We start from the raw sequence: 25,742 nt of genomic DNA, 5'->3' as shown, positions 1-25,742 counted from the left end.
AATTAGAAATGTTACTTTGACAGCTAACTTAAATGATTTGAAGTGCTAAAATTATAATATTAAAATAAAATACATTTTAAAAAGCTAAACGTAAATATTATTATTTTTTAAACTTATAAAAATGATAAAAGCACATACAATTACTAAAACTTAAACTTAAATGAAAACTGAATAAAAGCTAACTAAAATAGTAATAAATACTATAAAAATATATGAATAATACTAAAATAATGCTGAAATCTTGAGCAAGATATGAAATCAGTGACATAAGATATGAGTTGTACACATGAGTGTTTTATGAACAAATACCTGAAAACTCATCTCATATCAATATAAAATACAAAATAAATATTAGAAGACAGATTTAAACTTAAAATGAGAAATTTTGCCTTGACAGGTAACTTAAATTATTTGAAGTGTTAAAATTACTTAAATTGAAATATAAAGATAAATATGCATATAAACAACTGAAAATAAATAATAAAAATGAATGCATAATAGAAATAATAATAAAATTGAAAAAAAGCAAAAACATGACAAAAACACATAACATAATTTCTAAAATTTAAATTAAAATGGAAACAGAAAATATGAAAATAAATGCTACTGTAATTCAAAAATATTACTAAACACAAATAGCATATCAATAATACTAAAATAATACCGAAATCAGTAAGAAAGTAGTTCTACACAAAACTCATCTGTTCTCCTCTCCTGTTTATGACATAATATATTCTATATTTCTGCACAAGTATGTGTGACTATTGCATATGTTCTGTCTGTGTGTATATAAGTTATCATCTGTTCATGTGTGTATGTTGTTTGTTTCAGCCTGACAGTGGAAGAGCACATTTATTTCTACGCTCGTCTGAAGGGTCGGAGCTCTAAAGAGGTGCAGAAGGAGATCGATCAGATGATTCGAGACGTGGGTTTGCCTCACAAACGCAAAGACCTCGTCAAGAACCTCTCAGGTGCGTTTGCATCAGCAGCGCCCATCAGTGTTGGGGGAAGTTACTTTTAAAAGTAATGCATTACGATAGCGCGTTACTCCATAAAAAAGTAACTAATTACGTTACTTAGTTACTTTTTATGAACAATAATGCGTTACGTTACTTTTGCGTTACTTTGTAAATCTGGACAGGGCTTGCTTGTTTGTTTTTAAAATAAAAAAGTTATATTTTTGGCAAATATAAAAGCCTTTCACACCAAAAGTGAAATGAATAAGCCTCAGGCTGAAGGGAAAGTACAGTAGAATGCAGAAGAAGACATTTCAACACACCAGTAATAAAATAAGACACACAAATGTTCGTCTAGAGTAATTTGTGCTTATTAGTACGCTTGAACTGAATCATCGAAGCTCAGAAGCAAATAGAATGTGATTAAATACATAAAGCATATTTGTGTTGTTTAACATTTAATTATTGCAGGTTTGCGGCATATTCTGAGTTGCATTATTAGAGTAATTTGTGCTTATTAGTACGCTTGAACTGAATCATCGAAGCTCAGAAGCAAATAGAATGTGATTAAATACATAAAGCATATTTGTGTTGTTTAACATTTAATTATTGCAGGTTTGCGTCATATTCTGAGTTGCATTATTTTGAGGAATACTGAATCTGTTTTTGTGAGTGAGATGAATTAATGCATATTCATATTTATTTTAGAGCTACAGTAACATCTTCTGATTTCTCTCAGCATGGGGACAGCAGAGCTGTCAGTCAATAAATTGGGGGAAAAAAAGTTACTTATTTGAAAAAGTAACTCAGATATTCTCTTGTAAATTAAAAAGCAATGCATTACTTTACTAGTTACTTGCAAAAAGTGATCTGATTACGTAACTCGCGTTACTTGTAATGTGTTACCCCCAACACTGGCGCTCATGCGTTCTGTTCGCACTCGCTCTGTGGAGATTTGCCAGCTGTCTGCTGTCTGTGTGCAGGTGGGATGCAGAGGAAGCTGTCGGTCGCCATCGCGTTCGTGGGAGGATCCAATGTTGTGATTCTGGACGAGCCGACAGCGGGAGTCGATCCGTATGCGCGCAGAGGCATCTGGGAGCTGCTGCTCAAATACAAAACAGGTGAGAGAAATTAACCTGTGCACAGAAAGCGGAGGGATTGTTGCATTGCCTCGGGGCATAAATAATGTGCAATTAACAACAAACTGTAGTCCAGGAATCCTGCATATGAGAGACTTAAGGTGCAGTCACACTGGGACAGACATTTCATTTTTTCCCAAAGTTGAAAAAGTTAGGTGCACAATTAAAAAAAAAAATAAATAAATAGTGGTGCAGTGAAAATGTATTTATTTTCTTAGTAAAGGGATAAAAGGAGACATTTAGAACAACACGATTTGATGTATTATAAAACAAAAAGTACGGTTACACTTTATTTTAAGGTGTTCTTGTTACAGCGTAATTATACATATATGTACTGAGTAATATTAATTAACTACATGTATTTACTATATGGTTAGGTTTATGTTTAGGGTTACGTGCATGTTATTATGCAGAATTAATTGTTATTATAATAGTAAGTACGTGTAACATGTGTAACAAGTACACCTTAAAATAAAGTGTTACCGAAAGTACTTTAGGTTTTTGAATAGTTCTGCTTTAAACTGTATTTAATAATCATGTAATTAATCATAGGCCTAATTTAAACTGTATATATATATATATATACATATACATATTAACTGTATTTAACCAGGAAACAACAATAACAAACTTTATGCATATAGTGGAACTTTTAATTACAAACAGGGCTGACACACCGGGACTCTCATTTTGAAATGTCCATGCTTTACCATATTGCAATATTAACATTATAAAGTAAATAATGTCTTTATTCATTGACAGTGGATTATAAGCAGTCTGGTGGCAGAAGTGTGCATCATTCATTAATTGTGAATTGCTCTGAAAGAACATGCAATAGTGTCGTTGTTGTTGGGGAACGTTTCCATCCTCACACGAAAGTCGCTATCACACGGATTCTTATAGAAATGACTGATTTTGCTCACAACATTTCTCAGAGCAACACTGAATGTTACATCACATTCAAAGCTGTGGCTCGTAGATGTTGGATGTTCCTGTTGCACAGCTGGTAGGTCATGAGGTCAGTTACCAGGGATGCACGTTTACATTCACACAATAAAGAGCGGTAAAAATCAAAATGAAAGGCCTAATTTAAACTGTATCAATATGTTAGTCTTAAGGTTATCTATAAGGCAGTGTGCTCCAAAACAGTGACACAATTCGCATTTAGAAGATATAAGCATTCAAAGCTTGCAGCTCGTCACTTCTGCCAAAACGGCTCAACGTTTTTTTTGACGTCACATCTTCTGACCAATCAAAAGCCGAAGTGCCAGGCCCCTAAATAGACGCTGAAGCTGCCGCTGAGATCGGTCGCTTGTTCACAGTGTCACAGTGTAGTATTTCTTGTACAGTGAATGGCTCGTAGTGCACAATGTAGGCGAGAGGGAACGATTCAGATCGTGTAAATATGCTTTTGATTGGGGCAAATGAGGTCTGGTTTCGAGCAAAGTCTGATCCGGACTTTGGCTTCGGTCCAGAGACGCGATCGCATGGAGGTGATCATGCGCGAGTCTGCATATATTAAACACTTTTAAAACTACACAGCCTCAGCATAATTATGATCACTATTTTGTTTCTACTAAGAGTTTCATATTGAATCTAGGGGGTAGTCTATTAGACTGTGGCTGTCAAATGTGGCTTTACCGAGCTCAACGGCTCTGACCCGTGCAGATATAAACAAAACGCTATTGGCTAATTTAGAAAGGGGGCGTGGCTGCTCGATATGTCCCGCCCTGTCTTCCTGTTTCAGTTGAATTGACGTCACCACATAGAATAACGCTGTGTGTTTCAAGGCACTTCAGGGGACCTTTAAGCAGACAAAGTGGTCAGAGAGACAACAATATTCATAATAAACAATGCCAGGTTTATTAGACAGCTAAGTTAGGATGAAAGCTAGAGAAGAGGGGGGAAAAATTGATAAAAGTGGACATCAGATGCGTCAATATAAATGCAGTGCAAATGGATGTTGAAGAAATTGCAATAATTGGAATAAGAGGAATGGTGATTGTCTTGGTTACGGATGTCAGGAAGAGATCAAAGATGACAGGAGCTGTTACACATCCTTGTTTTTCACCCATCGAGAATATCCGCATCTCACTCTCAGCCAGATGAGCTTGTATCTGCTGCAGAAATTTGGCAGCCCATTCCATCTCAGGCCAGAGAACATGGTGATCAATGGTGTCAAAGGTTCTGGCAGGTCGATAAAAGCAATGAGCCGGTCTGAATCGTTTCTGAAGGTGCTCTGTAGGATGTATGGGGTTAAAGCGCTGGAGCAGAACATCGTGACTCTCTCAGTAGCTTGTCCGAGATGCCACAACTGCTTCTGCCTGTCACGCTTTCTCTTATGAATTGTGACAGTGCTCTTTCCGGTTTTGAGCAATGATTTGGTTCCTACACGCTGTGAAGGTGAAGACTTTGTGCAGAAGGTCCTCAGGCCTGCACTCTTGTCGTTCTTATGCTGCTCCTGGAGCGCCGGCATCCTGCAGAGTTCGGCTCTGAGCTGCTCCAGCAAACTTAGGAAGTGTTTAGTGATCCTGTAGACCTTGATTAGCTGGTTCAGGAGGGTTTGATTAGGGTTGGAGTTAAACTCTGCGAGCTCACAGGTAACAAGGGACGTTCTCTGAGCTCTCTGGCAAGGTTCTCTCAAACGTTCTTCCAGTGACGTTAATAGAAGGAGTTACCTGGGCTTTACTAATGTTCTCAAAACGTTTGTAAAGAAACATTATTTATACATTGTTCATGGCACGTTATATTTCTGAAAGGATTTGGTTGGAATTTAATTTAACTTTTTTTTAAATGCTACTACATGTTTCAGAATGTTCAGAGAACATTCCCTTAATGTTTGCGTAACCAAAATAAAAAAGTTATGATCACAGTGAAGGTCTAAGACCAGAATGCAATGTGGTAAAGGCAGAAATTGACATTTTTGAGACACTTGAGAGGTTTTTGTAGTGCAGTGGTTTTCATGCACCAGCTATTCTTCTAAAGTTCTTACTTAAAGGGATAGTTTCCCCAAACATTTACTCACCTTCAAGTTGTTTCAAACCTGTATTAGTATGTTTTTCTTCTTCTGTTGAACACAAAAGAGGATATTTTGAAGAATGTTGGTAACCAAACAGTTGACGTAGCCATTGACTTCCAAAAAAAAAAAAAATATGGACGTCAATGGCTGCCGTCAACTATTTCGGTTACACACATTCTTCAAAATATCTTTGTGTGTAGTTGCATAATATACCAAATCTTAGATTGTCTGATTCGGTCTGATATCCTACAATGTTATTATATTATATTAAGATTGATTCTTCTTGAATATTAAGTCATTTTGCCTAACATAATGTAACAAAAAATAATTTTCCAATAGAATATGATACTTACTCATGAATTAGCATGGATACATTTTAAATGTAATTGACATTCAGAAACTGTGTTTGAATAAATAAATAAAAAAACATAAAGAGATTACATTTATTTATTAAGATATCTTTGCATAAAGCAATATATACTATATAGCAACTCCCAACTGCTTAGTTGCTTGTAAATGTCACTATGTTATCATCCAGCTGCTTTGAAACATTGTGTATTGTGAATAAATGTGATTGATTGGACTTGATTGATTTAATTTGACAAGTGGATGGATGATGCACACAGAGACGTGCTGTTTAGATCGGGTTCGTGTTGAAGAGCTGCTAACAAGTCATTTATTCACATAATGCTCTCTCTCTCTTAAAATCTAAACAAGTGTAAATGTCAGCATGCTGTATGTCTAAAGGATTGAGTCTGTCAGATAAAGCAAGAGCTTTTCGATGCAATTCAGTCAGTGATGTTATTCTCTGTTCTTACTGACTTTTCACTTGACTTTTTGGTATTGTTATAACACTGTTCTGCAGTGTTTCTTACTTCACTATCTTTGTTCTGTTGTGTTTATTTGTCTTGTCGTTTGTGATTAGTGTCTTAGGTCCCGTACTTGAGGTGCTGAGATGTCAGCGTTAAACTCTGCTGCACAGTGGCAGCTTGTTAAATCCGTAATAACAATATTACACTTTTAATTTATACTTATTGTCAATACTAATAAGTCCTGCGGTCCTCTGGGGACTGAACTCGCATATTCAGCCCATTTCAGCTGGATAGCGTGTGTAATTAGAGAGCAGCTGATGATCGTTTGATTAGTGCAGCCGATTATTGTCTGATTAATAATTTGGGAAAATGAAATGATGTGCTCTAGTGCAGTTAATTTGGCCGAGAGTGGCCTTTTGTCTCTCACACACACACACAAATGCACACACACAGACACACAAACACACACACACACACAAACACACACACACACACACACACAAACGCACACGCACACACACACACACACAGCCACACAAACACACACACACACACACAAACACACACACACAAATGCACACACGCACACACACACACACACACACACAAACACACACACACACACACAAACACACACACACACACACACAAACCCGCACACGCACACACACAGACACACACACACACACACACGCACAAACGCGCGCACACACAAACACGCACACACACAAACGCACACACAAACACACGCAAATGCACACGCACACATACACACACACACACACAAACACGCACACACACACACACACGCACAAACGCGCGCACACACACACACACACACACAAACACACGCAAATGCACACGCACACACACACACACACCCACACTTCTTTTTTTTAAGTACAGTATAAACTAACTCCATATTTTAGTAGAGCAGAGATATTCAAGCTATTTGTGTAAAATGAATTAAAAAGTAATGGAGATCTGTTGTGTTTTCAGATTTTAAAGCATTGCTAATACAAGACATTTACATTTAGAGATCACATTGATGTATTGTGTTCCATTCGATTTCTTCTTCTTCTTGCAGAAACCCTGTACATACAGCTCTGCGACAAAGAGTTAAACACGTTTTCCATTTCAAAGCTTTGTTTTTATAGTCAACAGACACTCATCGTGTCCAGATCGCTGCTTTACAGCGTCCAACATCAGCGTCTCTCAATATAAACACGAGTTTCTCTGCCAGGTTTCACGTCTGCCTTTGGGAAGCGCAGATGCATGATATTTCATGATATTTCTGCTCTCGGCAAGTCAAAGGACAGACGCCTTGATCTCCCACTGCCTCGTCACACAGGCAGAGCAGAAATAATGCCGGCGCTGAGCCCCGCGGGTGTCTGGCTTCAGCGGGAGCTCCGGCGAATACAAAACACTTTTTCTATACAGGCAGAGAAAGAGTGAGATATAAAGGCGTCTATATATAGAGCATGCTGTTATCCAGTGCACCTGCACTTCAAACGTGTCCTATCCATTCAAATGAGCACGAGCCCTTCAGAATTGCACGCTCGCTGCTGAACTTTGATGGTTTTTCTCTTCCAGGTCGTACCATCATCCTGTCGACGCATCACATGGATGAAGCGGATATTCTGGGCGATCGTATCGCCATCATCTCGCACGGCCGCGTCTGCTGCTGCGGCTCCTCGCTCTTCCTCAAGAAGACGTACGGTAGAGGCTATTACCTGACGATCGCGCGGGCCAATCAGGAGCGAGTCATGGCACAACGGGCCCCAGCGATTAAAGAGGTAAACTAGCCCTGGCAACACTCAAAAATCAGTCAGCCGTTTGTTCAGTTTACTTTATTTGTACCCTTAGTTGAATTAGGTTGCAGTGAACAAGTTCAGGCCTTCTACACACAACACAAACAATAAATTAGACAAACACACACAAAAATATATATATATATTCATATAATATTCAATGATATTCATTGTTTTTTAGAGTTTTTTATGTATTATTATAGTATTTATTTATTAGCTTTTTTATATTTTCAGTTTTCATTGTAATTTTTAAGTTATTATTAAACTTGTTTCATTTCTGATTTTCATTTGTTATCAGATATTTATATTTGAATTTATTTTACACACGCTAACTTTTTTTTGTCATTTTAATTAAAAATAACAACACTGGTAATATTTACAACAGAGGTGCCCACATGTTTTATTAAGGGCCAAAAATTACACTTTACTGAGGGCCACTTATTGTGGGCCAAACGTTTTGAATTATATCCAACTCTAACATGTGACCCTGGAGCACAAAACCAGTCATAAGGGTCAATTTTTTTAAATTGAGATTTATGCATCATCATAAGCTGAATAAATAAGCTTTCCATTGATGTAAGGTTTGTTAGGATCGGACAATATTTGGCCGAGATACAACTATTTGAAAATCTGGAATCTGAGGGTGCAAAAAAAATCTAAATATTGAGAAAATCATCTTTAAAGTTGTCAAAATGAAGACCTTAGCAATGCAAAATTAAGTTTTGATATATTTGCGGTAGGAAATTTACAAAATATCTTCATGGAACATGATCTTTACTTAATATCCTAATGATTTTTGGCATAAAAGAAAAATGGATAATTTTGACCCATACAATGTATTGTTGGCTATTGCTACAAATATCCCCCAGCGACTTAACACTGCTTTTGTGCTGCAGGGTCGCATATATTAAAATGTGCACTTTTTTAATCAACTTGACCTATTTTTGGTACATTTCAATAATAAAAAAAATTATATATAGAAATGAAGATATGCTTCAATTCCACTTTTTGGGCCCTGATGTGGGCATATCTGATTTATCATATTAAGAAGTTACAAGATATGCACAATTTTTAAACCTCAAAGGGGATTCATTTAAAGGCACTGCTGTTCCTAGAGTGTTTTACCTTGTAAAATGTCAAAAACAGCTAAACAACACTGTCAGGTAAAACTAGTTGAACTAGTTGACTAGTTATGTCCCATCTCTACTAGCAACCATGTGGTTAAAGTTTTTCATATTCCTTTTGTGTGTGTGTCCGACAGTGTGATAAATTCAGCGTGGATGAAGGAATCTGCAGTGACAGCATCAGCAGTCTGGATCCGACAGGTCCACAGCTCACTCGCTCTCTAATGAACACACTCACAGTGTCATTATGCAACTGTATAAATGCATTTTCCTGTTCCTCCTGATCAGACGTGGCAGATCTGAGTCGACTGGTGCGGCGGCACGTGCCGGAGGCCGAGTTTCTGGAGGTCGTAGGTCAAGAGCTGGTGTACGTGCTGCCGTATACAGGCGCCACAAACGGCAGCTTCGCGTCCCTCTTTAAAGAGCTGGATCTGGAGAAGAGCGCTCTGGGCGTCACCAGCTACGGGATATCAGACACGAGTCTGGAGGAGGTACACATCGGGTCACATCGGTGACATTTACACGTGTGGCCTATTGTGTTTCACTTTACACCAATGCATCGGTTTGCGTTTCACATTTGGCTTTGATGAGCAAATGCAGAGCTGCAGATAGTTAGCTGCAGATCAATGCATCACACCGACTATTGATTTATCAAAATCATTAAAGGTCTTATTAAATAACCTAATTGACATTAATGACCCCATCCCTCTATTTTACGCTAAACACATCAATTACATGGCATTTTCAGTTCTTTTCATCGAAAGGCTGATATCAAATAGACCAGTAAACCAGTCTGTTTAGTTGAATTTATTTAGGAATTTAATAAATATCCCTGTTTAAATTTTCAGTGTCACAGATGCAGAAAATAATTGTCATATATATAAAATGTCATGCTGTGAAATTATGAAATATTATTACAATTTAAAATAAGTGTTTTCTATGTGAATATACTATAAAATGTAATTTATTTCTGTGATCAAAACTGTATTTTCAGCATCATTACTCCAGTCTTCAGTGTCACATGATCTTCAGAAATCAGTATAATATGCTGATCTGCTGCTCAAGAAACATTTCTGATGATTGATTGATTGATTGATTGATTGATTGATTGACTGATTTATTGATTTATTGATTGATTGATTGATTGATTGATTGATTGATTGATTTGTGGAAAACCATGATGCATTTTATTTTCATGATTTTGAGAGTTCAAAAGAACAGCATTTATTCAAAAAGGAATTCTTGTGTAACATTATAATTTACTTACTGTCACTTTTGATCAATTTCAAGTGTCCTCACTGAAAAAAAAAGTATTAATTTCTTAAAAATGTCACTGTTTCCTGGTGTTTAATTTCACAGATTTTTCTGAAGGTGGCTGAAGACACGGGTGTTGACGTGGAGTCCCATGGTAACCTCATATATATTAATATTCATTTCATTTTACACTTTAATATAAAGTATCACCATCTCAAAAGTTTATACAAGATGCTTGATGCAAGTTATTGATATGAAATGTCATTTTAAAAGGATTACATCTCTCTTTAATAATAATAATAATAATAATAATATACTCTTTAATATAGTTTATACATTACTTTATTGTTTCTGTTTTTACCAGTCATATTTTAACTCTTTAACTGTTGCTGCATCTATGTAAAAGATGCTGACGCTTTGCAAAGCTGAACTACATGGTGACAGTTTCATAAAACAACTGCACTGAAATGTGCCACTCAAGCTGTTAAATTCAGATTAAAATGTTCGGGGATCTCGTTAAATGTAAACCTGGACCTCTCCTTTCTAACAGTGGGAACCTTTAGAAGGATATTCGGTTTATTTTAAGGGCCTTACGGTTTGTCTCTGATAAGAACAGGCGACTCAAATAAGGGCTGAGATGAAGTGTTGCAATTGTACTCTCCTGTCTCACCTCAGAGTGTGTGTGATCGTGTTTATAAGTGGGTTAATGCATGCGCAGATAAGAACAGGCCAGATGAATAAGCTGAAAGTATCACACTCCTCCCGAATAACCTCTGTTGTGTGTGTGTGTGTGTGTGTGTGTGTGTGTGTGTGTTAATGTCTCACAGATAAGAAAGAAACTCTTAAACAAAAGCGCAGAAGCAGCTCAAGGATATCAGGAATACAGACTATCAGCTCAGCACTGGAAGGCAAAGATGCGAACGCTGTGAAAAATGGTGCGCTCAAACGAAAACTGACACATATATCCACTGTACGCTTATATGTGAATGGAAATAAACATACTGGCCCATTCATTTACAAGCTGATCTTTTGAAAAATTAAATTGATACTGAGAAAATAATGGCTTTGTATCATATCACTGCTCTGTATTTTTTCCTCCTTGTTTTGAAACAGATGCAAAGGTTAAATTCACTAGTCGCGTGGAGGGTAAGTCAAAGTTATTCCTTGTTTCCAACACTAAACATGTAATAGTAAGCCAGCTGTATGAGTGAGCTAGCTGTAGTGATAAGGCAGCTTTAATAATTATGGTTACTGTAAGCTGTAATAGTGAGGTGGCTGTGAAAGTGAGTTATCTGTAAGTTTAGCTGTGCTACAATATTGTGGTACTCTTGTTTCAGGCTAATTGCGATGATACAGTATTTTCACAACAGTAATTCTCTAATGTATGGATGTAAATATCCAGCACTTAAACTGAACTTGAATGTAACAATGAAGTGCTGTAACTGGTAGCTAAAATAATTCAAAGGTTAAATTCACTAGTCGCGTGGAGGGTAAGTCAAAGTTATTCCTTGTTTCCAACACTAAACATGTAATAGTAAGCCAGCTGTATGAGTGAGCTAGCTGTAGTGATAAGGCAGCTTTAATAATTATGGTTACTGTAAGCTGTAATAGTGAGGTGGCTGTGAAAGTGAGTTATCTGTAAGTTTAGCTGTGCTACAATATTGTGGTACTCTTGTTTCAGGCTAATTGCGATGATACAGTATTTTCACAACAGTAATTCTCTAATGTATGGATGTAAATATCCAGCACTTAAACTGAACTTGAATGTAACAATGAAGTGCTGTAACTGTGGTAGCTAAAATAATCGAGGCAGCTATTACTGTATAGTTGAGTCAACTCATAGTTAAGGTAGCTGTAACAGTGATTCATTTGTAACAGTGAGGTGGCTTTAAAAATAAAGTAGCTGTAACTGTGCGGTATATGAAGTAGCTGAGGCTGGTGTAATAGTTAAGGTAGCTGTAACACTGTGACTGCTGTAACAGTGTTAGCAAATATATTTGAAGCAGGTGTAAAAGTTGAGTCAGTTGTAACAGATAATGTAGCTGTAACAATGAGGAACTGTAACAGTAAGGTGGCTGTAACAGTTAAGTTAGCTGTGTAAGAGAGAGGCGGCTGTGACAGTGTGGTAGCAAAGCTATTTGAAGCAGGTGTAATAGTTGAGTCAGTTGTAACAGTGAAGCCGCTGTAACAATGAGGTAGCTGTAACAGTGTGGCAGTTATAACTGTGGGGTCCATGAAGTACTTCAGACAGCTCTAATAGTTAAGGTAGCTATATAAGTGAGGCAGCTGTAACAGTAAAGGTGGCTGTAACAGTGAGGTAGCTATAATAGTTAAGTTAGCTGTAATATTTCAGACTGTAGTAGTTAAGCACTGTGTGAGACTGTTGTGTATGTTACAGACACCCAGCGGCCCATGTGTGCGAATGGCAAAGGGTCGTACGTCATCATGGGTTGGTCACTGATCAAACAGCAGTTTTTAGCTCTTTTTATCAAACGTTTCCACCATGCCCGCAGAAGCCGGAGGGGAATCATCGCTCAGGTAAAATCATCAGACACATGAAATACCCCGTAAAAACCCTCTTGCACTCATTTTGCTCCTTCAAGTAAATCTCTCTCTCTATTTTACATTCTGTAGCTGTGTGAATTTAATAGGTTTAGGCAGGTCTGAGCTGCAGCATGAATCCAAGCAAAACCATTTAGCACCAAATGCACTGGCCCATCAAAAGCAAAAACACTTGTCTGTGAGCTCATGAACGTGTTCTTTAGCAAAGCATGAGCTCAATGTGTTTGAGCTCAGGAACTGAACGAGTTTTGGTTCAAATTGCAGTTGAAGACTTCCTATAATGCTTGCATTTATTAAACACATGTATAGCCTGTCGAGAAGGAATATGTGTATACAAGTGATTGCATGGACACCAGAATTTAGCTTTCTGTGATTTGTGCCAAAAACTGCTGCAAATTTATATCTGTTACTGCAGGGTTTATAAAGGCCGTATGTACAGTATGTAATTACAGGCCATGTAATGTTCTCAGCTCTTGGTCAAATAGCCACCATCATTGTGCATATTTTTCATTTTTTCATATTGGCTGATGCTCGTCACCCTGGTTCTCTCAGGGGAAAGATGTTCCATTGTTTTCTCTTTCATTATTCCCGATGCCTTCTCCGTCTCCGGCACATTTACATTTTCCTCAGTGTAAACAGAGAGTGTTTGAATTGGGTGTTTGAATTAATTGGACAATCACGGAGTGTAATTAATCAGCTGGAGTGAAGCCGTGTCGTCGACTCCTATGCAGCCTGTCTCTCCCTCGCAGGTTTTGTGTGCACTGGTTTCGCTCCGTCTGTCAGCGGAGGGATGGAATGAAAGGAGAACATTTGGAGAGATATCAGAGCGGAAGAATAGAGAGAAATTAATTATGCTGGGAATGAAGGGTGACAGTGCCAATTTTTGAAAGTGTTTAATCAAACCCTTTTACACATTTAACTAAGCCAACACAAGCACATGACACTCATCTGCCAGAGAGAGAGAAAGGGAGAAAGAGAGAGGGGCAATGCGTTAAAAACTCGAGCCACTTTGACACATGGTGTTTCAACACAAACCTGCAACTTGTTCACTAAGCGCCCTCAATCCATTTGCTTAAATAGCACTTTGCCTTAAACATTCAATAAGTGCATCTCAATGAAATTCACTTTTAAACCTGTATTCTGTTAGATTATGATTGCCAGACAGTTAAACTCCCTTAAATGCATTTGTATTGAGTGTGTGTGTGTGTGTGTGTGTGTGTGTGTGTGTGTGTATTAGGTTGTGATGCCGGCGTTCTTCGTGTGTCTGGCTCTCATCTTCTCTCTGATTGTTCCTCCGTTTGTTGAATATCCCAATCTGGAGCTTCAGCCCTGGATGTATGGAGCTCCACAGAATACCTTCTATAGGTACACACACACATTAACTTGGTGAAATTTGGCACAATATGATTGGTTGATTGATTGATTGATTGATGCATTCTATTTTAAAGAAATGCTGTTCTTTTGAACTTTCTATTAATCTGTGAATCCTGAAAAATAAAGTGTATCATGGTTTTCACAGAAGTATGAAGCAGCACAACTGTTTTCAACATTGATAATAATCAGAAATGTTTCTTGAGCAGCAGATCAGTACTGTATATTAGAATGATTTCTGAAGATCATGTGGCACTCAAGACTGGAGTAATGATGCTGAAAATACAGCTTTCATCACAGGAATAAATTATATGTGACCCTGGAGCACAAAACAGTCTTAAGTCGCTGGGGTATATTTGTAGCAATAGCCAACAATACATTGTATGTGTCAAAATTATCGATTTTTTTTTATGCCAAAAATCATTAGGATATTAAGTAAAGATCATGTTCCATGAAGATATTTTATAAATGTCCTACTGTAAATATATCAAAACTTAATTTTTGATTAGTAATATGCATTGCTAAGAACTTCGTTTGGACAACTTTAAAGGCGATTTTCTTTGTATCTCGGCCAAATATTGTCCTAACAAACCATACATCAGTGGAAAGATTATTTATTCAGCTTTCAGATAATGTATACATCTCAATTTAAAAAAAATTGACCCTTATGACTGGTTTTGTGGTCCAGGGTCACATACTGTATATTTACATATAAAACTGTTATTTTAAATTATACAATTTCACTGTATTTTACTGTATAGTTGTTCAAATAAATGCAGCCTTGCTGAGCAGAAGAGACTTCTTTCAAAAACATAAAAAATATTTTTTTGCACAGTGTACATATAAAGCTAATTATAATGACTACACGAGACACACTCATTTCCTTTGTCAATAACGAGTCTTGTGTGCATGTTGTAGTTTTGATGATTCCTAACAAACCATACATCAGTGGAAAGATTATTTATTCAGCTTTCAGATAATGTATACATCTCAATTAAAAAAAAATTTACCCTTATGACTGGTTTTGTGGTCCAGGGTCACATACTGTATATTTACATATAAAACTGTTATTTTAAATTATACAATTTCACTGTATTTTACTGTATAGTTGTTCAAATAAATGCAGCCTTGCTGAGCAGAAGAGACTTCTTTCAAAAACATAACAAATATTTTTTTGCACAGTGTACATATAAAGCTAATTATAATGACTACACGAGACACACTCATTTCCTTTGTCAATAACGAGTCTTGTGTGTATGTTGTAGTTTTGATGATCCTGCTGTAGATCAGGTGGAGAGAGTGACGAATGCTCTGCTCAGTTCACCAGGATTTGGGACGCGCTGCATGAGCACCAACCCCATACCGTGAGCAACACACACACACACACACACACACACACACCCACCAGTGTAGCAGCTGACTGTGTGTTTCCTGTTCCTCCTTCAGTAAATTACCGTGTAACCCGGTGGGAGGCAATATTTGGTTCACTCCAGCAGTGGATCCATCCATCACTGAGATCTTTGAGAAGGGGAACTGGAGCATGGAGAACCCGTCGCCAGACTGCCAGTGCAGCACACCGCAGCGCAGCTTCATGCTCCCCGACTGCCCGCTCGGAGCCGGCGGTTTACCGCCACCGCAGGTCAGACACACACACTATCACACACTGGTGAATGGCCACTGGCCGAAGTCGCATTCAGTTGCCAATTATTGCCTGCACATTGCTGATGCAGCTTTATGCCAATGGCTTCTGCTTTATTTTGGCCAACTGCAATAGTGTTGCTTTGAATTTTCAGTTTTGGGTGAACTATCCCTTTAACCAATAACACGTAGGTTCATTTTAACTAATGCATTAAAACCCTCTTTTTGTATTGCAGGTCGATTTGACCCACACTCAATTAAATATTTCATAATAATAGGTAAATAATACCTATTTTCGTAAATAATAGGTAAATATTTCTAATTTAGGGTCATGTATGTGCATGCAAAGATTCAAAACATTGATGCTTTTTGGAAAGACTGTACAAATCTTTTGCACTGAGGTCAAATTGACCCTCCTGGTTTTTTTTTGCAATTTGTAAAAGAATCAGCAATTTGAAAAACCAGAAAACCTTTATTGTAGCTTGTCAAATACTAAAATGCGAAATTATGAAATTGAAGACACAATGTTTACTTGAAATTGAATCGTCTTCAGAATCATCTCAGGGAAATGCACTGTTCACGCACATGCAATGTTCACTACATATAATATGTGTGGATTGTCAGAGAGAAATGGTTTGTCCAACTTCTCTGAACAGAAACTAATGAGCCATAATTAAACGATCAACAATTTCACAGCAGAAGGAACATTGTTCATCCAGGTGAAAACGGGTCTTGAGACACATAGGTTCATTATCATATTTAGTCTGTAGCATCTCTTGAATCTGGCAGACTGAATTTCTGTGTGTCGGTGTGTCAGCACAAATGCAAATCACTCCTTTGCAACTCTGAGTTTAAACTTAGAATCTCCTCTGATTCTCTCTCGGTAAACAAGCTTTCTCCGAGTATATACTGCTGAAAACACACACACACACACACACACACACACACACACACACACACACACTCAGCTGACCCAGTTTGCAAACATTTGCTCAAGTACTGGTTTTACTAAACTAAGGAAAGGGTTCTAGCACAAATGCAAATCACTCCTTTGCAACTCTGAGTTTAAACTTAGAATCTCCTCTGATTCTCTCTCGGTAAACAAGCTTTCTTTGAGTATATACTGCTGAAAACACACACACACACACACACACACACACACACTCAGCTGACCCAGTTTGCAAACATTTGCTCAAGTACTGGTTTTACTAAACTAAGGAAAGGGTTCTACACACACACACACACACACACACACACACAGAAAGAGAGAGAGAGAGATGAAATGTTTTGTCTTGAATCATACTCATGGATGTTTTGGGATGATGGAGGCTGGATAAATCTTATCCGCAGCCTCAGGGTTTCAGATACATCAAGTGCTATTTTAATTAGACCAGCAGCAAACACACACACACACACACACATGAAAACCCTGAAGGGTTACGTGCGGGGAAAATATATATTTTTTCAACTCTATTTCTGTTTTTTTTTCATGCTCTGTGCAACAACACAATTTGTTTCTTCTTCTGTTCTTTTCATGTAGTCAAGGTGTTTCGAAGGTCAACATATTAAAAAATAATTTTGCTGTCAACTTCAGCCACTGGGGGCACTTTATTTATTTATTTATTTTGCTGTAACAAAATTTAAGTGTGTGTAAAAAAGTACCAAATCATGTTTAGTATTTTACACTAAGTAGAAATTATAGTTTATTTATTTAGTTATGTATTTAGTTATTTAATTATTTATTTATTTTGCCTTTGTATAGTTGACATAACAGCTATGAACTTTTCAAAATTACAAATTAAATTTTCTCTCTGGTTAGACCTTTCTTTTAATAATTTTTAAATATTCCATTTAGTCTTTAAAATAATATAAAGTTAAAACTGTATGTACAATAGTTAGTAAATAGTAAAATGCTATTTAGACTGCACAGTCAGATCAGATAAGTTTTTTAATATTTATTCATTATTTAATTATTTCGACAAAATATAAAAAGTATAAATATATTTTTTGAAACGTTTGCATATGTGTTTTTTGTCAGGCTTTTATGGCTCATATAGTCTGATACAGTGAGAATATGAAGTAAAAACAGATCGTCTCAGGTTACGTATGTAACCCTAGTTCCTCAAGGGAATGCTACGAGTTGTGCCCCCTCAGGGGCCACACCCACAACTTCCACAGCTCCGGGCAGGGGTGGAAGATCAAACATTGATGCTGTTGATTATAATATCAGGCATAATATGCTTGCGTAACTGGTGTTTGTGCAACTGGCGAGCTCTCTGACGCCCTCCGTATCAATCTCCTCGGAGAAAGACAGGCGGAGCGTCGCGCCCTCTCCCCAGGGGGGAAGTACCGCAGCGCGGGCTTCCGAAACCCAGAGAGCGGGCGCTGGATCTGGTGGTTAATGAAATAGATAGGGACGCGCCCCTCTACATTCCCTCCACCGGATCCATACGCGAAACCCACGAGCACAGCCGCTGCTCCGCCTCGGCGAAAGCGGGGCCAGGAACAGCTCGAGTTCCTGAAGAGGAACAATTTTATTCAGAGACTCAAACTGAGCAAAAATATGCAATTAAGTGCAGATACTGATATTTATGTCAAAAAGTAAGATTAAATTCTGATGCTTGTAATGTAAATCAATGAGATCTATATAACAGTACAGCAGATACTGACATAAAATGATAAACATATCAGTCGTCACTCAATAATATGTCTCAGTAAGATGAGGTTTAAATGATCCAAAGATGTAATGCAATGCAATGCTGATTGAGAGATGAAGAAATAATCGCTCCTCAGAAGATGTGAGATGTTCTGGAGGCTTGTGAAGATCATACCACCGCTGAGGAACAGTGAAAGTAAAGCTTCTGGAAACAAAAGCTCCTCAAAAGATCCTGATGATCAGATTTGAGACGCACTGATTTTTCTTAAAAAAAAATTATTGATGGAGAATCAAGTAAAGCTGAGCTGCTTCAGTCCAGTAAGTGTTCTTCTGGAAATATTACTGCAGTTATTCTGACGTTTACTTGATAAAAATCAGTCAAGATTTGACAGCAGAAAGACACGTGAAGCTGGAGCTGAAGCTGGCCGTTTGTACAATTACACTAAAAGAGCTTTGACTTGACAAAAGGCATGGAGTAGATTGTGTGCAACAGGTTTAACAGCAAAGATTTGATCATTTAGATCATTTGTAATTTACATATCAAATATGACACAGTATGATTTACAGGGTTAAAATATTATTTTACCAGAAAAAGAAAAATATGGTAATAAATATGAAATAGACTTTATTTGATTTATTTTACCTAAAAAAATAAATGTAGAGGTGCAGAGACATTTGAATGCTGATCTATCAACTATTCATCACAGGGATAAATATTCAGTAAACTTCATCTGAAAGTGTCATAAGCTCTGGGCCGAATACACTGAAAATAAATGGTCAGTCTTTCACTTCAAACTTTCTGCATCTGTTTCTTGGTTGTTGAACCAAGAGTTCCTCCAAAAATGTTCACACCGCTCATGGTTGGAGTGGGTCAACCCTGTGGAGAAACAGGCCTGCACGAACTCCAGCACTGTAACAACCGGGCAGTTAACTGGGTCGAGCTGGCGGTCTCCACACCAAGAAATTAAAAGTTTCCACTTCAAGGCGTACAGTTTCCTCGTGGGGAGAGCTCTGGATTGGAGGATGGTCTCAACAACCTCGGTTGAGAGACCAGAAGCTACGAGTTGTGCCCCCTCAGGGGCCACACCCACAACTTCCACAGCTCCGGGCAGGGGTGGAAGATCAAACATTGATGCTGTTGATTATAATATCAGGCATAATATGCTTGCGTAACTGGTGTTTGTGCAACTGGCGAGCTCTCTGACGCCCTCCGTATCAATCTCCTCGGAGAAAGACAGGCGGAGCGTCGCGCCCTCTCCCCAGGGGGGAAGTACCGCAGCGCGGGCTTCCGAAACCCAGAGAGCGGGCGCTGGATCTGGTGGTTAATGAAATAGATAGGGACGCGCCCCTCTACATTCCCTCCACCGGATCCATACGCGAAACCCACGAGCACAGCCGCTGCTCCGCCTCGGCGAAAGCGGGGCCAGGAACAGCTCGAGTTCCTGAAGAGGAACAATTTTATTCAGAGACTCAAACTGAGCAAAAATATGCAATTAAGTGCAGATACTGATATTTATGTCAAAAAGTAAGATTAAATTCTGATGCTTGTAATGTAAATCAATGAGATCTATATAACAGTACAGCAGATACTGACATAAAATGATAAACATATCAGTCGTCACTCAATAATATGTCTCAGTAAGATGAGGTTTAAATGATCCAAAGATGTAATGCAATGCAATGCTGATTGAGAGATGAAGAAATAATCGCTCCTCAGAAGATGTGAGATGTTCTGGAGGCTTGTGAAGATCATACCACCGCTGAGGAACAGTGAAAGTAAAGCTTCTGGAAACAAAAGCTCCTCAAAAGATCCTGATGATCAGATTTGAGACGCACTGATTTTTCTTAAAAAAAAATTATTGATGGAGAATCAAGTAAAGCTGAGCTGCTTCAGTCCAGTAAGTGTTCTTCTGGAAATATTACTGCAGTTATTCTGACGTTTACTTGATAAAAATCAGTCAAGATTTGACAGCAGAAAGACACGTGAAGCTGGAGCTGAAGCTGGCCGTTTGTACAATTACACTAAAAGAGCTTTGACTTGACAAAAGGCATGGAGTAGATTGTGTGCAACAGGTTTAACAGCAAAGATTTGATCATTTAGATCATTTGTAATTTACATATCAAATATGACACAGTATGATTTACAGGGTTAAAATATTATTTTACCAGAAAAAGAAAAATATGGTAATAAATATGAAATAGACTTTATTTGATTTATTTTACCTAAAAAAATAAATGTAGAGGTGCAGAGACATTTGAATGCTGATCTATCAACTATTCATCACAGGGATAAATATTCAGTAAACTTCATCTGAAAGTGTCATAAGCTCTGGGCCGAATACACTGAAAATAAATGGTCAGTCTTTCACTTCAAACTTTCTGCATCTGTTTCTTGGTTGTTGAACCAAGAGTTCCTCCAAAAATGTTCACACCGCTCATGGTTTTAAAAGTAATAGCCATTGACTAAAGTGGTAGACATAGACTTCCGTAGTATGGGAAATAAAAAAAAACATGTAAGCCAATGGCTGCCGGTAACTGTTTGGTTACTAACATGCTTCAACATATCTTCTTTTGTGTTCATACAGAAGTCGTGTGATGCTTTGTGTGACAAACAGACACAAATTTAAGCCAATATTCAAGTAAAACCTGCCGCTTCATGTAAACCCCAATGAAATTCACCAAAAATAGTCAGTGATTTATACACTATATTGTATGTCTTCTGAAGCCATAGGATAGCTTTTTTAGAAAATAAATTTAAGTTATTTATTTTTCCAATGAAAATATTTGTCTTTCAGTAATTAACATTCATATTGTGCCCCTTAATTACGTGTAATTGTTCCTCTGGATCTGAAAACCCTGCACTGAAATGTTAAACAGCATCACAAATAACCCAGCGACCTTTTCAAACACCTTCCATGTCTATTGTGTCGCATTAAGCGCTTACTGGGCAATTTATGTAGCTGTAAACTGTATTTCACTGCAAACACCCCCGTGAAAGAGTTTTGATTGATTATCTTCTTGCCGGGCATTAGCTGATGCGCTAACACGAGCACATGCACTTTCTTTGATCCACTATCAGACTCATTCTTCATCCGCTCTCTTTTCTATCTGTGTCCTTGATAAGTGAAAGGGTTTCTCCGCATGGGTTTCTTAATGAATCAATGGTTTCCATGGCGATGACAGGTCAGTGATGTCGTTAGGTGTTCGTTAAGCGTGTGAAGTGAGTTAGCTTGTGTTTAACTGCAAGGCTGTGGCGTTTTAGAGACGCAATAATCAGTTCGCTGGCTTTTTTGTTGATATATGAAAAGCACATCAAAGCCCTTTTTATTTATTTTTCCTCATATAAATTCACTCTTATTATACACAACTGCGTCTGTCATCCTCCACAAAGGCGAAGCCATGAGGAGTCTGAAATGTAGACTGATTTTAGTTTTTCCAGCAGTTTAGTTGAGAATTTTTGCTTTACACATCATCCCATAGGAATCTATTGGAGATTCGCCGAAACACTGTGATTTTCAGTAAAATTGGATATTATATGGACACATTCTTAAATCAGATGCTGATATTAATGTGGCCAGAAAGTAAGATGACATTCTGATGCTTGTAATGTAAATCTTTATAACAGATACTTACGTAAAATGATATAAATATCAGATGTCACTCAATAATATGTCTTAGTAAGATGAGATTGAAATTATCCAAACATGTAATGCAATGCAATCCAATAATGATTGAGAGATGAGGAAATAAGCGTGCATCTGGAAATATAACTAACAATATGAAAGGTGTTCTGACATTTATTTTACTTTTCTTTTTTTTGTTACAGTGTATGCATATAGGACTATGGGTTTATGCATATTAAGCTACATAAACAACCCCTCCACATCATAATAGTCCTTTATAGTGTGTAATGTGAGTGTAATCTGCTCATTTCTGACTCTATCATGCATGCATTTGCAGTCATTATCATATCTGCATTGCTACGGTACCCCAGCTTCTGACCAATATTTGGTTGTAAGATTTGTTGGCAAAGCTCCCGTTTAATTTTGCATAGAGGAGAACAGGAGATTATGGCAGATGATGAAGATTTTATGTGATATTTAGCAGGCTGCAGTCATTTGCGAGGGCTGAGAAATAGACTTAATTGGAGTGAAAAAGGACCCTGTGAAACAGTTTGATGAACAACGTTTTCAAACATATTTCATATTGAAATTTGAGGGAGTGAGCTACGAGATTGTTAATGTCTGGTATATACTTTGTTGGAGCCAACTTATTTTTTAAATTATCCTATTCAACTGCAATTTCTGGTGAAAAACTACATTACACAAAAAAGGCAGTAGCGCCAAACACTCGTCCAAAAGTCCAGTAGACAAAAACATATGGTGCGTAGATCCAAAATATACAAAGATACAAAGATGAAAGAGATCCGCACTCCTCCAAATGCAGCTAAAAAAGCTTATTCCATTTATTATTCAGAGCTCACAAAAATATGTAGAAAGAAGTGCAAAAGTGCAAGTGCAGAATGTTTTCGGGTATTAACCCGTACTCAGTGCCATGTGACATTTTTGTGACCTCTGAATAATAAATGGAATAAGCTTTTTTAGCTGCATTTGGAGGAGTGCGGATCTCTTTCATCTTTGAAAAACTACATTACCCATGATTCTGTAAACAATCTCCACCAATCAGAGATTAGAAACTCTTTAGCCCCGCCCATTCATACGAAGCACTGTGATTAACGCAACAGAATCTCCCTGCACTTTCAAACTACTTAAATATTTGTACGTATCTGCATTTTTAAAATACATTTAAAATGTTGTTTCTGTATACACAATCAACATCTTAAGGCAGTTGGTTAGTAACTGTCCTTTTTTTATTGTAATCTGTGATGCTTCATGGGATTGTAGTTCTTTCGCCTCATTAAAGTCTAAGATCACTTCTTCTTTGTTTTTTTTTTTTAATTCATTCATTTATTTATTTATTTTTGACTGATTTTCAAATACTTTTTTTTTGCTTCAAATTAAAGTTTGCGATTTTCGTAACTCACCTCATGGCTGGTTAGTTTGGTTCATGGCTTATAACTATTTAACAAAGTCTTATTAAAAACCCAATGGGGACAATTAATAATGTGAGAAACTTCCTGAACCAGAGAATTGCTGAAGAACTGAATGGGTTCATTTGCGACAGAATCTCCCTGCACTTTCAAACTACTTAAATATTTGTACGTATCTGCATTTTTAAAATAAATTTAAAATGTTGTTTCTGTATACACAATCAACATCTTAAGGCAGTTGGTTAGTAACTGTCCTTTTTTTATTGTAATCTGTGATGCTTCATGGGATTGTAGTTCTTTCGCCTCATTAAAGTCTAAGATCACTTCTTCTTTGTTTGTTTTTTTTAATTCATTCATTTATTTATTTATTTTTGACTGATTTTCAAATACTTTTTTTTTTGCTTCAAATTAAAGTTTGCGATTTTCGTAACTCACCTCATGGCTGGTTAGTTTGGTTCATGGCTTATAACTATTTAACAAAGTCTTATTAAAAACCCAATGGGGACTATTAATAATGTGAGAAACTTCCTGAACCAGAGAATTGCTGAAGAACTGAATGGGTTCATTTGCACTTTATTATAGGTATAAACAGTTAGTTCTTGTCTTCAAATGTGATTGGTTGAATGTCGTTCTCAAAGTGCTGACATCACTGGGATGTTTTACTGATATGCAATGTATGAAATGCACAACATTCTAACTTTATTTTGTCATTAAATACAAAGCGTGATGTTTGTCTTCTGTTGGAGCTATTGTTGTTAACAAGAAAGGAATAAACGGACTAACTGGGCAATTTTGGTTTGATAGATGTGGACTAAAAGCCACAAAACCACCGCTTTGATTTCTTTGATTTCATTACTGGAGTGCTTCTGTTCCTGCTCTGTGAATCAGCGTCAAATAGATGTTCATTATACAAATCACAAGCCTCCGACAGTGTAACCCGTGTGTGTGCATGTGTCAGATCTTTCATTTAGACCAGTTTCTGTGTCATTAGTTTCACACTGATCTCACCAGAGAAACACGGTTTTATTATTCCAGTGTGTTATTCTGGTTTGTTTGGATGAATCTGTGTGTGTGTGTGAATGTGTCAATCTCATGCACTGTTAAAGGTGAAAATGTGCGGACATTTAAAGTGATTCTGTCTTCATTTACTCACTAACTTCCCAAACCCGCACACAAAAATTAGACATTTGGTAGAAAATCCCAAATGAATTGGCGCTGGGACTGACAAGCTCTAAAATACATACATGCATGCATACATAAAAAAGAGCAGCTGTATAATGTATCTTTGTCACACAAACCTAGCAAAATATTTTGACAATCTATTGGAGTATCAGAACTACTGTTCTGTGAATCAGCGTCAAATAGATGTTCATTATACAAATCACAAGCCTCCGACAGTGTAACCCGTGTGTGTGCATGTGTCAGATCTTTCATTTAGACCAGTTTCTGTGTCATTAGTTTCACACTGATCTCACCAGAGAAACACGGTTTTATTATTCCAGTGTGTTATTCTGGTTTGTTTGGATGAATCTGTGTGTGTGTGTGAATGTGTCAATCTCATGCACTGTTAAAGGTGAAAATGTGCGGACATTTAAAGTGATTCTGTCTTCATTTACTCACTAACTTCCCAAACCCGCACACAAAAATTAGACATTTGGTAGAAAATCCCAAATGAATGGGTGCTGGGACTGACAAGCTCTAAAATACATACGTGCATGCATACATAAAAAAGAGCAGCTGTATAATGTATCTTTGTCACACAAACCTAGCAAAATATTTTGACAATCTATTGGAGTATCAGAACTACTGTAAAAAAAAAAAAAACACCAGGAAATTATTTGTTTTCCTTGCTCAGGAAATCTATACTGTACATGTTTCATTATTTCTCAAACAGGTTTACAACAACATGAGGATGAGTGAATGATTTTAATTTTTCGTCATCACTGTAAGAGGTGCTTCAGCAGTGATGTTGTACTATTTATATACTATTATAGTATTTATTACTTTGAATTATCTTTTTTGAATTTCCTATTTTGAGTTTTCATTTTACATTTTAGTAATTGTAAGGTTTGTGTCTTTTTTGTCGGTTTCTGTAACATTTCTATCTGACGTTCATTTTATTTTCATTTTAGTTTCAGAAATTTTAGTACTGCAACTTAAACATATTTCAGTTGGATGTCAAGGCAACATTTTATATTTTCATTTAAGGTTTTCCACCTAATATTTATATTTTATTTTATATCGATTACTGACAATTATTTTTAAATGTTTTAGTTAACAATAACAACATGATATTGAGTCAAATGTATGTTATTTATTATTATTATTATTATTATTATTATTATTATTA

The 25,742-nt window shown here is 37.1% G+C and overlaps 1 protein-coding gene across 1 annotated transcript in view; it reads left to right on the top strand.

The window, feature by feature from the left end:
• The window catches only part of LOC107570626 (ATP-binding cassette sub-family A member 1), a 128,946-nt gene that overhangs the window by 64,290 nt on the left and 38,914 nt on the right, over positions 1 to 25,742 (top strand). The window contains 12 exon segments of the mRNA XM_071582353.1: positions 795 to 971; positions 1,940 to 2,077; positions 7,520 to 7,722; positions 8,999 to 9,062; positions 9,150 to 9,352; positions 10,221 to 10,269; positions 10,943 to 11,050; positions 11,229 to 11,261; positions 12,514 to 12,653; positions 13,915 to 14,042; positions 15,314 to 15,412; positions 15,495 to 15,687. Coding sequence (XP_071438454.1) covers positions 795 to 971; positions 1,940 to 2,077; positions 7,520 to 7,722; positions 8,999 to 9,062; positions 9,150 to 9,352; positions 10,221 to 10,269; positions 10,943 to 11,050; positions 11,229 to 11,261; positions 12,514 to 12,653; positions 13,915 to 14,042; positions 15,314 to 15,412; positions 15,495 to 15,687 — 1,535 coding nt within the window.

The sequence above is a fragment of the Sinocyclocheilus grahami genome, unplaced genomic scaffold (assembly GCF_001515645.1).
Source record: "Sinocyclocheilus grahami isolate Dianchi unplaced genomic scaffold, SAMN03320097.WGS_v1.1 scaffold1485.1, whole genome shotgun sequence".
Taxonomy (NCBI): domain Eukaryota; kingdom Metazoa; phylum Chordata; class Actinopteri; order Cypriniformes; family Cyprinidae; genus Sinocyclocheilus; species Sinocyclocheilus grahami.
This window is presented reverse-complemented; position numbering and strand designations above follow the sequence as displayed.